The 14,812-nt window shown below is 37.3% G+C and overlaps 1 protein-coding gene across 1 annotated transcript; it reads right to left on the bottom strand.

The window, feature by feature from the left end:
* Window positions 1-1,433: 1,433 nt before the first annotated feature.
* On the bottom strand, window positions 1,434-13,387 carry BARX1 (BARX homeobox 1). Its single transcript, XM_075575111.1, has 4 exons — window positions 12,829-13,387; window positions 9,893-10,193; window positions 3,526-3,610; window positions 1,434-2,398 (listed from the first exon to the last, which is right to left on the bottom strand). The coding sequence occupies exons 1-4, from the start codon at window positions 13,028-13,030 to the stop codon at window positions 2,234-2,236; spliced, it is 753 nt and encodes a 250-aa protein (XP_075431226.1). The 5' UTR covers window positions 13,031-13,387; the 3' UTR covers window positions 1,434-2,233.
* Window positions 13,388-14,812: the final 1,425 nt, after the last annotated feature.

Consider the following 14,812-nt stretch of genomic DNA (forward strand, 5'->3'; position numbering starts at 1 on the left):
GCTATCAGCCGAATATAGTATTTCTCTGTTTCATAGAATAAGAATAATGACGTTTCAATAATAATGCATGATTTCATATTTCCATAGAAATAAAAAAAAAATAGAATACAGAAATCAGAGAATCAGAAATTGCCAAATCGGACTTTTTAGATACTACGGAACATGTGAATATTTGAAGACAGTGGATAACAGAATGTATAGGAACAGACTAAATTCCACAGTTTCATTATATAGTGGTACTTGAAACAAGTTCAAAAGATCGATTGGATAGGTATTTAGTTAAAATAACCAAATGCAATTAATTTTAAGTATGAAGTTCCTTTTTAGTGACTTTTTGTAGAGCAGCTTGTATTTTACATAAAGCCCCCCTTTCAAATGCTTCAAGTCGTTTGTGATTGACAGTTTGAAGAGACTGAGGTGTAAAGGGCAGGTTGCATGGGGTAAGACCACCTGTATTGAAGGAGACCTTAAAAACTGTCTAAAAACACCTTCCTTCAAAAAAAAGCACACCAAATACACCTCTTTATGGTATGTAACACCCTAAAATATGCCAATTAAATAAATATTATGGGTGTACACAATACTGAAAACATATTGAATGTATAATACAATTATAATTTTAAATCCTCCAATGCGCAAATCCAGAAAATGTATAATGTTAAAATAATATTAATCTGGATGAATTGTGGATTTCTGATCTTTAGAATCCTGTTTACTACAGTAAATGTCATATATACGGTATTTTCTGATTTCTGATAGGTTATTTTAATCATGTATATTTGGACCATCTATCATTAATTAGAATTTTAAATCTGATTGTTTACGTGTTTGTTTTTACACACTAGAGCATGTACATTTTGCTATTTTGAATAATATTTGATGTACAAAATATAATACGTGTGTTCCCTTTAATCCTCACCAATCCAATTGTAAATTGTAAAAAGTACTTTCAGAAATGTGTTCTGCAAATTACAGTGTATGAACTAAGAAATTGCGGTGTGTGTGTGTGTGTGTGTGTGTGTGTGTGTGTGTGTGTGTGTGTGTGTGTGTGTGTGTGTGTGTGTGTGTGTGTGTGTGTGTGTGTGTGTGTACATTTAATCAATACAGTATGTATTATTTCGCTGGTTATCCTAAATTACTTTGATTATGTATTTTTTAACAAGAGCACATTTGGTTCGTTCTTAGATCATGTCACTTATAACAGTAAAATAAATGTAATTAATTAAAGATATGAATGCGATCTTAATAATATTTTTTAAAATTAAAAACTATAATGCGTGATATAAGTATACTGCGCTATTAAGAATATACTAAATGATCGCATCATTTTTAAATGTCCCATATTATATTATATGTACATCAGTGAATAAATAAACGAATAAACAAAAATACTTCTATCGAGATTTAGAAAAAAAAAGCTTTAATGCATTTATTGGTCAGAAATGATGCAGCCTTGTTAAAAAAAACTATACATGTACAGTGAAAATACTGAGAATATCAAAGTTGATTAAATATCCTGCTTATTTTGTTTAACATGTCCTATGCCGTAGAGGCCAGTAATGCATTGCTTTGACATTTATTCCTGGCCTCTACAGCAGCAAAAGGGTTAAACGCATATTAATTGTATCTCGTGTCTTCCATCTTTCTTCAAACTCTTTAGTACTGTTCTTGAATATTTAAAAAAAAAACAATTAATACTTAAGAAAAAATCCAAACTGTGGACAGTACAACAGAGTTGAAGGGAGACAATAATATCACTATAGAAAAGTCAGGACCTGCTTCTTTCCCTTAGATAAAATACAAAATGTGACATTGCAACATTTAGACTCATATAGAAAAGTGTGAAATGTTTGTGTTGTTCCATATATACATGGGAGGCGAAATCAATCATTCTTTAAATACAAAGAAAATGAAATATTAATGAATAATGTACTAACCATTGTGTCACTTGTTATCATCTTGGCTGCATCTTCAGGTGAAATACAAGTTGCAGGGGGGATTTGTAGGATATTGTCCCTATTTCCATATATTAAAAAAAAAATCCACATTGTGGAAATCAGAATATTTAAAGTGAGCAAAATCTACCAGGATGAGAACACACAGTGTCATATCGTGTCCATGTCCCTGGTGATACATTCTCTGGTTATTTAATCCAGTCTCAGGCACGATTCGCTGTTCTCTGTAATTGAAGCCTCTGTTTAAGTCTCCAGAGCACAATCCTGGGGGTACTCCCTTACTCCTCCTGGTTCACTTCGGAGGGAGAGGGGACACTCTCTGTCTGTTTCTCTGCATCCTTCGCTCTCTCCTGCTCTGTGAGTTGTTCGCTGCTTGGGATAGAGTTCTTTTTGGGGCGACCTTTCGGTTTCGTTGGGGATTCCAGACCCCCACCTTGTAAAACCTTAATTCAAAGCATATGCAAATTAGAAAGGGAGATATACAGTGTGTTTGTGTGTGTGTGTGTGCGTGTGTGTGTATATATATATATATATGTGTGTGTGTGTGTGTGTGTATATATGTGTGTGTGTGTATATATGTGTGTGTGTGTGTGTGTGTGTGTGTGTGTGTGTGTGTGTGTGTGTGTGTGTGTGTGTGTGTGTGTGTGTGTGTGTGTGTGTGTGTGTGTGTGTGTGTGTGTATATATATATAAAACATAATACTGAGTTAAGTTATGGTGAGTAAAAAAAGTGACAAAAACCCTCCACAGGAAAGCAAATGCATACAGTTATATTTTTTATATATATATATATATATATATATATATATATATATATATATATATATATATATATATATATATATATATATATATATATATATATATATATATATATATATATATTTTATATATATATATATATATTCCACGTACCTCATCTTCCACATGCCAAGTTTTAATGACCTAAACGAGTTAGAACTGAAGATTTAGCCCCAAATGGTACATTATTAAGGGAATGGTGGGAACCTTGTATTGGATCCTTTATGTGCAATGGGTGATATTATATATAGCCCTGTCGGCGAGGACCACTTTCACTTTGTTTGCATATACATATTTGAAATGTAAAACACAATACCACAGATAATTAGTTGTTACCGTTGCATTATATATTACTTCTGGTCATCCCACATTTATACCATAAAAACATTGTCATCTTAATTTATATCTATATCAACTATATCTAAAATAATCATTTTAAAAAGATCGCAGGTTGTAAACACTATATCAAATCAAAGTTATGATAACAAATAAAATACTCCTTAATTAGTGAGTTCATCAGCAGCATATTTTGATAAGGTTCCCAGCACCATTAATTATATGCTGGGATAAATTATACATTCCCAGACCATGAAATATATCATATTTTATATTATATTTTGCCTTCTCTATCGTTACTAATTTAATCTGTTTGCCATACCACTACATTCGTGACATCATTGGTAACAATGACATCACTGTGGCGTTTGCATAACTGCTTCAGTCATATACAACAGAAAAAACATATTTTATTTACAATATCATTTACTTACAATTTTCTTCCATTTCATTCTCCGGTTCTGGTACCACGTTTTCACCTGCAGCTGACTGAGGCCCAGAGACTCTGCAAGATCTATCCTGGAAAAAACACAGTATTTGTTGTGTATGCCTTTTATTTAAAACAAATAACTGTATTTTAATGAATGCAGTATACATAGCACATTACACTTACGGTGTATGAACCCAATAAAACAGAATGCGCTTATACTGTAAATCAGGATTCATTGATTCTTCATGTATTATTTAATCATGTTTCAACGGTTGCTATAAAATGGTTTATAGGACAAAAATAACAAGGAGTTCCCCGGGCTGCTGGTTTCACTGAATAATGCTGCATCCCAATAACTACAATTACCCAGTTACAAGGACAGACACTGTCATATCGTGACAATTGTGACATGAAACACAATAGCATTTACTCTTCTGCTCCGTTTACAATTAGGCTAATTTCAACCCCTCCAATAATCACTATGTGGGGTTGTGAAATAATAATGACGCAGCTTAGCTAATTTACCTATTAAAACAATTGTAGAGTATGGTATAGTATTAATGTTAATAATAGCAGATGGTAATAAAACAATCACTTTAAAATGATCAATGTTGACTTAAAAGGATGAAGAAATTAATTTTAGATTTAATATAATCAACTTAATGCTGGCTGATGTGCTTGGCAGTTAAAATCACCTATTAAATGTAAATGCAGAATCTGACTGCATGTGGATATGTAAAATAATCACATTAGTTCCCGAGAGAAAGAACAATCTATTTAATTTGTATGTACTGTGGTAACATTTCAACTACTTGTTGGTCCAATAAAAGGTATCATACCCCTTACCCCCCTCTCCCTCCTCTGTTACTAAATGGAAGAAAAGACCCACAAGGTGACTAATAATAATAATAATAATAATAGCATGTTCTTGTATAGCGCTGCTATTTATGAAGCGCTTTACAGAGACATTGTGCAGACACAGTCACTGCCCCGTGGAGCTTACAATCTATGTTTTTGGTGGCTGAAGCACAGGGAGATAAAGTGACTTGCCCAAGGTCACAAGGAGCCGACACCGGGAATTGAACCAAGCTCCCCTGCTTCAAACTCAGCGCCAGAGTCAGGCCTACCCTTCTTTGCCTTTAATGTGTCTGTCACTTATGAAAAGATGTGACACATGTCAAGGACCCCACGTGTTCAGTGTCAATGTTTTAGCATTCCTATTTTGCATGTGTCATATTTACTTTCTGGTCACTTAGCTGTGACACATTAACACACACAGTGAAGGTCAGCTTAGAGTTAGAAATGTAGGAGATGGGGAGGAAATATAGTCTAAGCAAGGTAAAAAAGATACATCACAATTGGACCAAAGTACCTTAATATATTGAGGGCTATGAAGTAAGTATTAAACTCATGCTATAGAAGACATTTCTCCCCCTCCCAACTGCAAAAATAATGCACCATCAATGAAGAAAATACCACTAGTTTCGGGAACCCATTGCTTTAGTAAATAGAGTGGATTCTTTTTGTCCCAGGTTTGTAGCCATAAGACTTTGGGAAATAGCTCATTTTGAGAGCACTTCTAAGTGGTCTGTACATTTCCTGACTGCAAAGATAGAGCAAAAAATAATACATATGTGATTTATCAAAGAAAGGGAATCCGGTTGAAAACAAATGGATATTTCCTTTGCTAAATGTGCTGCAGGTTTTGCAGTTAGGGGATCCTGACAAATAGGCCCCAATAGCAACAGCTTCAAAAACAAAACACATTTCTGCAAGTGACATGGAAGCAGTTTGTTATGTGAAGGACATTTCTAACATTGGAGGCAGAATACCTGCTACATGTATTTGCCTCATCTCATACATGCCAAGGAAATGATACAAAGCAATGGTAAAGATTAGGAGTGGACACTCCAGTTCTCAAGAGCCACCAACAGGTCTCACAGCATCACAAGAAATACAGTATCTCCAAACTGACTTAACCTATATGTGTCAGTGTACTGTGTGCTTATTTTGTATCACTTGGGTAAGTAAGCAATTGAGGATGTCTCTACATGAAGAGTTGAGCAACACGCACGCACGCACACACACACGCACGCACACACACACGCACGCACACACACACACACACACACATATATATAAATAAAATGAATGAATTATTCAATGCTCCTAGAGCCTTCACATTTCCACAAAGGATCTAATTAAGATAATGGTATGTAAATAGCTAAAACTTTTATATAAAAAGACATTGGAAGGTTTGGGTGTTTTTAATTGATTTGCTGCGGGAGTTCTGAGCAGTGGGGAAGATTATCAGTCTTATCAATTAAAAAAAAAAACATTTAAATAGTGGGCTTCAAACATTGCAGTATTACTCTGGGTATGAAAGTAACAAGGTAGGGCTGCTCCTTAGGCCGCGCTTACAGTCCCGACAACGGCGACGGCGCATCACATCAAAACAGTCAATTTAATACGTCGCGTGTGCCTGTAGTGGGCACACCGGCGCAACGGTGCGACACAGCGACCAAAATCGCTGAAGTCAATTACATTTTTTTTAAGGCAACCGCCACATGACATCAGCGGCACGTGAACGCCCCGCCACGCCCCCGCCACGCCCCCGCCACGCCCCCGGTCGCCGTCTCTTGTCACCTACACTATATGCAGAAATCACTATTACAACGGCGATGGATGACGTCACGCCGTCGTGTCGCCTTAGCCGGGACTATAAGCGCGGCCTTACTGTCTAGCACCGTCACATTGGGAACACTGCGTCACCTCTCAATAATACAATTATCCCGTTTATGGCTGTGCATGTCCAGTGACCGGCCTTATTACAGAGGTGCCAGTAGTAATGTTACCCACAAATGTGCTCGCAAAACTAATGCTACATTAATAATTATACTTGTGCATTTTGGAGTACTTTTATCTTGCTGTATAAGCCCAGAAGTTTCATGTTTCCTTGTGTCCCTCAATAATTTCATATAATAACCCTGACTTAAATGTACAAACAAGAACAAGAACATGTTACAGAGCCTCCTAAACATATTGGGCTCTCTGTATCAAAGGGAAAATTCCGGCGCAAAGTCGCTATTTTGTGCCGACCCGTGCTAAAATGTACCTGCGACAGACAGCCTATGTAATCATTTTAATACCGCCATTTTTGGCGACATCTGTGACACAACGAGGGATTGCTGGAGCAAGTGGGAGGAGTAATGGCGGGTCACATTTGCATATTGGCGCAGGTCTGTGTAATAAGGAAGGTGTGGCTGCGTTACTTTTATTGATGGTTTTCTGCATCACCTTAAAGGTGGCGCGAGTCCTTTATTAGCGCAGAATACGCGCGCCGCATGCTAGAACAGTAGAAATACAATTAATAAATATGTCATGTTTTTGGCAGGAAAAAATGCCAAATTTTTTTGCACACGTGCGTCCTTATATATATATACATATATAGCACCTATAGATTTTATATAGGGAAGTATTAGCCATATATTATAAACCTACATTGTATGCAAGCATTATCCATATCTATAGAGGAACTACGTACTAAGATCACATTTGAAAAAAAATTTTTGACCGTCAACATTTTAGTGGCAAAAAGTAGTATAAACCTTCATAAAGTGTGCGTCCTATTATTAAGGTCGTTCTGTGACATCATACACATGACGCATAGGGGCCGATGCAGTAACTTGCGAGAAGGCTGAATTTGGCTGTTTTATTGCGAGATTGGCATGTAGTATGCAGTTGATGGCGGTATGTGTGCGAGTTACCTGAAAAACGGCATATGCAATTGTTGCCGGAAATCAAGCGCCGGCGGGGTGGCGAGAATGGCTATTTCGCCATATTAAGCAGCACGCAGAATTCAGTAGATGCCGAGTAAGATCTCGGGGGTGCGCGGGAGAAACTCCTTGCGAGAAAAGCGCCAAAAAGCTGCGGCACCAACAAGCAGGCGAGAGCCGAAAATTTCAGCTGCTAGTGACATTGTTGTGTCATTGTACTGTTGCTGCTGGCAGCGCAGCTTCAATTGTGTTACATGTCATTCAGAACCTGTTACATGTGTTGTTTATAATAAAATACATTATTAATGTTAGCCAAAGGTGTCTGTCTTGTGAATGACAAGAAGCAGGTATGTTCCTAAAACTATCTATTGAGGGACAGCGCTGTGAAAGCCTTGCTAATGTCACTAGCAGCAAGAAACACACTGCTGTGAGTAACAGAATGTAAGGTCAAACTATCATGAGGTGATTTTTTCATGTTCAAAAGTTGCCGCCAAATTCTTCTTCAATACAGATGCATGAAGTGATCCCCCACTTGCTGCATGCACAGGTTACAGTACACACAGCAACTCACTGAAATGTACTGTAAGCTTTGCAACAGAGTCCAACACACAGACACAAATGTACATGAAATGTCACAAGACACATGCACACATGTATCACCTCTTCACGTGTCAAAGAACAGAAGACACAACTGTAGCACTGCACCAGCTATGTTTCCAAAAGTATCTAATTAGGGACAGCAGTAAAAGGTTTGCTAATGTCAGTAACAGCAAGACAGTCACTACCGTGAGTAACTGAATGCTTTAAGCAAGAAGGAGGTTTTTTTTATTTATGTGCAGAGGTTGACGCCACATTCAAGTGAAATACGGATACATGCAGTCATCCGCCACTGACTGCAGGAACTCGCAACATGTGCAACTCACCATTGTATCTCACAATCGCTATTTACTGCATTTAGCGGCAAATTCCCGCCAAACACAGGAGATTTAAGCGCGCTGCCGACACACACATATCGCAAGTTACTGCATCGGCCCCATAGTTCGTTGTGTAAAATAAAGTTTGACGCATTGCATCCTGTTGAATACCCGATTGATACAATTGACATTAAAACTGAATTATGCATCCTTTAATTTATAACTAGTATTAGTAAATATAAATGTTCAGTGTAATATTATGTATAATATCCATACAGTGAAAATAATACATTTTGTTATACTATATAATGAAACATCTGCTAAGTAAAAAAAAGTGGGTTAATACTGTATATAGCAACTTAATTCTGCGCTAACAATATAAACAGACTGTTAGGGTTTATGCCAAGTTCAGTTTGGTAGGTGATTTTGACGCTGGTTCGACTACTTTTTTCGTGCACAGATTTAAAAAAAAATGATAATGCATATAATTTCATGCATCACGCGGATCTCATGTGCATCACACGGATCCCATGTGCATTACGCGGATCCCATGTGCAACACGCGGATCCCGTGTGCAACACGCGGATCCCGTGTGCAACACGCAGATCCCGTGTGCATCACGCGGATCTCGTGTGCAACACGCGGATCCTGTGTGCATCACGCGGATCCCGTGTGCATCACGCGGATCCCATGTGCAACACGCGGATCCCATGTACTTCCGACAATATAACTGACTATAACCATTTCTGGCACTTAAAATATAAATGGGGGAAGAAAAGGTTTGTTCATGCAGCAGATGCGCACAAAGCGCAATTACGCCTCAATCTACATTTGGGGCGGTTAGTACACAGGCCCCATTCATTTCTAAATAAGAGTCTTATCCATATTTCTTAAACATATATATTTTGTATAAAAGTATTATCTATATTTTATAAACATATATATTTTATGTAGGAAAGTCTTTTATCCATAAAAGTGTATACAGGTATTTTACAAGTATTTATTAGAGTGCCCTTTTCTTTCAGTGCACTGGGGTTTGCTGGATGACCCTGGGGTTTGCTGATGACCCTGGGGGTTGCTGGATGACCCTGGGGTTTGCTGGATGACCCTGGGGTTTGCTGGATGACCCTGGGGTTTGCTGATGACCCTGGGGGTTTTATGGATGCCCCTGGGGGTTGCTGGATGACCCTGGGGTTTGTTGGATGACCCTGGGGTTTGCTGGATGACCCTGGGGGTTTGCTGGATGACCTTGGGGTTTGCTGGGTGACCCTGGGGGTTTGCTGATGACCCTGGGATTTGCTGGATCACCCTGAGGTTTGCTGGATGACCCTGGGGTTTGCTGGATGACCCTGGGGGTTTGCTGGATGACCCTGGGGTTGGATGGATGACCCTGGGGGTTGCTGGATGACCCTGGGGTTTGCTGGATGACCCTGGGGGGTTGCTGGATAACCCTGGGGGTTGCTGGATGACCCTGGGGGTTTGCTGATGACCATGGGGTTTGCTGGATGACCCTGGGGGTTTGCTGAATGACCCTGGGGTTTGCTGGATGACCCTGAGGTTTGCTGATAACCCTGGGGTTTGCTGATAACCCTGGGGTTTGCTGATGACCCTGGGGGTTGCTGGATAACCTTGGGGTTGCTGTGCATGGCCCCAGCTTTGCACACTGATGCTGGTGCTTTACCTGTCAGGTGTGGAGAGATATTTCTGCTTCTCAAAGCGCTTTTCCAGCCCCATGAGCTGGAGCTCCGTGAACACGGTGCGGCTCCTCCTGCCCTTCTTCGCTTTGCTTCCATGCTCTGATATTCCAGCTTCCAGCTTCCCCCGGAGGTGCAGCTCGAGGGGCAGGTGAGGGGGCCCGGAGCCACCCTGCAGCCCGGAGCCCGCAGCCAGCAGGGCGGAGCTGATGGGAGCGCCCAGGCCAGTGCAAGACAGGGGGGTCAGTGGGAACTTGAACACTGATGCATGCTCAGCTTTCAGTAGCGCTGGGGGGAGAGAGAGACAATCAGAGACCAGTGCAAGTCTAGTAACCACAGCACCTACAGTATACTGTAGAAAGGACATGGGGGTCTATGGGGGGGGGGGGGGGTTATGTATTACAAATGCAAAAGTGAGGCAAACTGGTGCAGAAACTGCGCTGCATATATCAAACCTGCCAGTGTAAAGCTAAATCTATAAATCTAGTTTAATATATATATATATATATATATATATATATATATATATATATATATATATATATATATATATATATATATATATATATATATATTTATATATATATATATCAAATGGAAATATTACTGTGTGCTCATTATATATATATATATATATATATATATATATATATATATATATATATATATATATATATATATATATATATATATATATATATATATATATATATATATATATATATATATATATATATATATATATATATATATATATATATATATATATATATATATATATATATATATATATATATATATATATATATAGCCCAACATGTGCTTTGCAGTGTGTTCACTGTAATGTATCCCTCGATACATTAATTTCCCCCTTTGTTTAAATCACCTATTAAACTTTTAAGATGTCTGCAAAATGCGAAACGTATATTTGAATTTGAGTGGAGGAAACAGACCCGGGAAATGATTGTGTGTGCTCCCTCCGCAGAGAGGAGGCTGCAGCAAGACACACACACTTTATTTACATAAATATATACGGTGCCACTTTTTAAATGAAGGGCTATAAATATAATTATATAATGAATTCCCAAATCAGTTTTGACTTGTAATGAGTCTGCAGAAGGAAAGTGAGTCATGATACTTGGTATGTTTATCAGATAAGAGAAGGTTGCATTTAAAGACAGCAACTAATATGCAGCATTATTAAACTGTGTACCATGTTTTAATACCTCAAGTATAATTTGATGGACAAATCGGCCAGGAACTTAATTAAAAAGAACTAATACAGTTTCCTCCTTATTCTTTATCGAATTATTTTATCATTTTAAATATTGCTCTTCTCAATCGTTAATTTCACAGCCACTGAGACTTTGATGCAGATGCGTTAAAGGAAATAAAATACACATACACATATATACATATATATTATACATACACACACACATACTGTACACACACACATACGCACACACACAGTAACAATGCCAGTTAGCACCCACGAAAAGTTCATTGTGAAGAAGAACAATGTGTTATGCATATTTTCCTAGGCCATAAAATATAAGTATCGTTATGGAATTTTATTATTCATGGAACCACTAAACCTGATAAAAAACCTGTCATATATTATATATTATGAGAATTTATTAAACATATTTTAAAATAATTTACAACTGCTGTAGTTATATTTAATTGGAAATCTGTCTGTCAGTCTTAGGATAACAAAATAAGAACACAACATTTATTTATTGTATTCTATTCTGATTTTAAGTCTCTTTCCCTCTCTCTATTCTTGTTTTATAAATACCTTCAATTTCTCCTTTAAGAGTATTTAAAAAGACCGATGTATGCATAACATACTTAAAATGTACCCTATATGTGTGACTTGGATAAATGAATTTGAGTGTGTTATTACATATAAAAAAAATAATTACGTTTTGTAGGTTATTGTATCTATTAACGTTAGGCCATATAAGTATTTAAAATCTATTCCCTGTGATGATAAATGTTTATACCTGGATATGTTAAATTATTTTTAATAGTGATATTAAATAATATTAAGCATATAATAAATAATATAGAATAAAAATATTAAACCATAAATGTAAAACTAATATTACCTGCATGGTAAAAACATACATTATTAAAATTCCTTTGTTCTGTAATGCATAATTCCTGACTATGGGCTTTACTTTTACTAGGGCCAAATTATCAATAACTGAATACCTCAAATATAAGAATAACAGTATGTTACCATATATCTATCCTAGCATTTAAAATATACTGATCCTGCATAATTACGTATACTGCTATTAAAGTGTAAAGTGTACACGTTACTATGTTAAGATGACATGTAAACTCATAACAATGTTGACAGATATGTCCTATTTCTAGGAATACCTATTGTATGACATATTTGATGATTTCCTCTTATTTTATAAAATGGTCAATTATATTTAGAACCCGCAGAAGTGTTTTACAAAGCTGTAACTTTGAATCTAAATTGCAAATAAGATATATATTTTAGAGCACAGTTTACCATTTTAGTGTGATTTGACAGTCTAGTTTCCTAATGGTTTACGGAATTCACTTCCAAATTATTAATTAGCAAATGCCTATAGTTGGATCAGTGTTCTCATTTATTAGTATTATTATTATTATTATTATTATTATTACATGTTATAATCCCATCAAGTCAAATTATGTTTGTAACAAAAAAGCTGCTTTTACTTTTAGTGTCAATCTGAGCAGCTGTGTTTCCTCTGGAAGTGGAGGGTTTCCGTAGCTAAGAGCAGAGGTATAGCTGGAATAAATATAGGGTTCAGGAGATGGCACAATGATAAAGTGGGTGGCATTAGAATACACATTGCAATCTTGTCTTTGCCAGCCATGCAGCAGCCCCCCTCCTGCCTGGCGGAGAGGCACATACCTAGGTGGCTGTGGTAGGGTCTGGCTGAGAGAAGTGCCTGCACCCCAAACTTCAGCAGCTCCCCAGCCGGTGGAGACATCTTAGAATCCCGGTGATCAGTCAATATTTCCTCTATCATAAAACTCCTGTAGCGATGAGACCTGTGATCAGCAAACACTTCGTGGGGAAAGTAGTGAGCCCCTAACTCCAAGGGATGCTGCATTGTTCAGTTCGATGTGTTAGATCTCTGGCTGTGTGTGAGAAACACTTCTCCAAGTCACCCAGCAGATGCTGTCAGGCAGACCCAGGGATTCACCAGAGCAGGCAGCCTGATCCTTTCAGACTGCTCTTTCTCACTTGAAATTCGCTTTTCATTCTTCTCTCCTTGGTCACAGGAGTGGCAGAGGTCCCCCTGCTCCCTACCCCTTCTTCTGATGTGGACCTTCTCTCATCCAATGGCTCATGCAGTTGAGCTGGATCCCTTGTTGTCGCTGCCCGGTGTAAGTGAGCTGTTTAAGGTCTGCTGGAAGAATGACACAAGGCTGAAAGTTTCCAGGCTGCTTCTCCCTGAGAGAGTTCTCTCCGCCCAGAGCTGGGAGAAGCAGCCTGTGATACCGCTGACCTCCAGCAGGGAGAGGGGCTGAGCTCTCATACCCAGGACAATCACTTCCAATTCCTCTGTAACATTTCATTTCCACTATGGCAAATTATCAAGGAGATTATACTCTTACTTTTAATTTAAAGCAGGCATACACACCAATTATCTAAGCTTGCATGAGTAATGAGTGATTACATTTCAACAATTATACTATACATAGATACAAACAATTAATCTGTCTAGTGAACCTCTATACCTGACTTTGCACTTAGTTTCAGTTTGGAGTGAATCGTTACATTAGTGTCTATAAATAACCACGGGTTTGCATTCAGAATTAAAGACTATGGTTTCTGTTATTCCACTTGAAATGTAATATAAGAAAACTAATTGTGTTTTTTTTTAATTTCAATTTAAAAAATCACAATATTTCAAGTGGTTTTATTAGTTATAGATATAGGAAAATAGGTATATTTGCAATCTGGTGCTGTGTTCTCGTTTTTATTGTTCTCTATATTTATAATTTGTTTTCACATTTTGATCTAGTGGTCTTCAGTAGCTGTGTACTGTATTTTGCAATTTAAAACTATTTTGATAACAACGTTTAATGAACAATTCCCTGATTAAAAATTAAGTCAATTGTGCTTAGTGGAAAGTAGCATGTGTTTGAAGCTATACATTTTCTTATTTAGTCAAATTTAAAATCAATGTAACATGAATGAACATAGGAATTGAGAGGTCATATACACCCCGAAGGAATAATTATGACCCATAAATTACAGCAATAACAACAGAACTTTCAACAGTATATTCAGAATTTTGTAACTCACCTTTTTAACTTGGTTTAGAAAATAAAAAAACGGATTTACCTCCCGCCCCTCATATTTGGCTCTCACAATAATACAATGGGAATTAATACAAATCTTATTTTTTTTAAATTTGATTAAAATCAATTTCAATTATATAGATCTTCAGTGTTTTAATGATGAGATGGGTAGTGGTTCTAGCAGTGTAAATGTGAAAAGCAACACAAATGAAAAAGAGGTGACTGTATTTACAGCTTCAAGGAGTAGGTGGGAGATGGTCTAGTGGGCTATGTAACTATGTAACTATGTAACTATGTAACTATGTAACTATGTACCTATGTAACTATGTAACTATGTAACTATGTTGAAGAGGATAATCATTTTGTTTTGTTGTAAAGATGCCGCACAGTCAATTGAAATCATTGATATAGCTTAACTGCTAAAATCTATGGGGCTATATTTACTAAGTGCTGCTAAGATGCCATTTAAATGGGTCATAAGTTGTCTCATCGTAGCACTGCTTGGTAAATATTGCCCACATCCCCAACACTGGACAGTCCTGCCCACTGCAATGATGACCCAATGAAACCCCAGTGGAAGTTAT

The sequence above is a fragment of the Ascaphus truei genome, chromosome 17 (assembly GCF_040206685.1).
Source record: "Ascaphus truei isolate aAscTru1 chromosome 17, aAscTru1.hap1, whole genome shotgun sequence".
In the NCBI taxonomy this organism is placed as follows: Eukaryota; Metazoa; Chordata; class Amphibia; order Anura; family Ascaphidae; genus Ascaphus; species Ascaphus truei.

Bases quoted from the DNA above. Each gene is read 5' to 3' on its own strand.
- BARX1 (XM_075575111.1), bottom strand. From the start codon at position 13,030: ATGCAGCATCCCTTGGAGTTAGGGGCTCACTACTTTCCCCACGAAGTG. The intron at 3,611-9,892 runs GTAAAGCACCAG...TGTTTTTTCCAG, and splicing joins TATCTCTCCACACCTGACAG to GATAGATCTTGCAGAGTCTC. The intron at 2,399-3,525 runs GTAAGTAAATGA...CTTTGAATTAAG, and splicing joins GAATGAAATGGAAGAAAATT to GTTTTACAAGGTGGGGGTCT.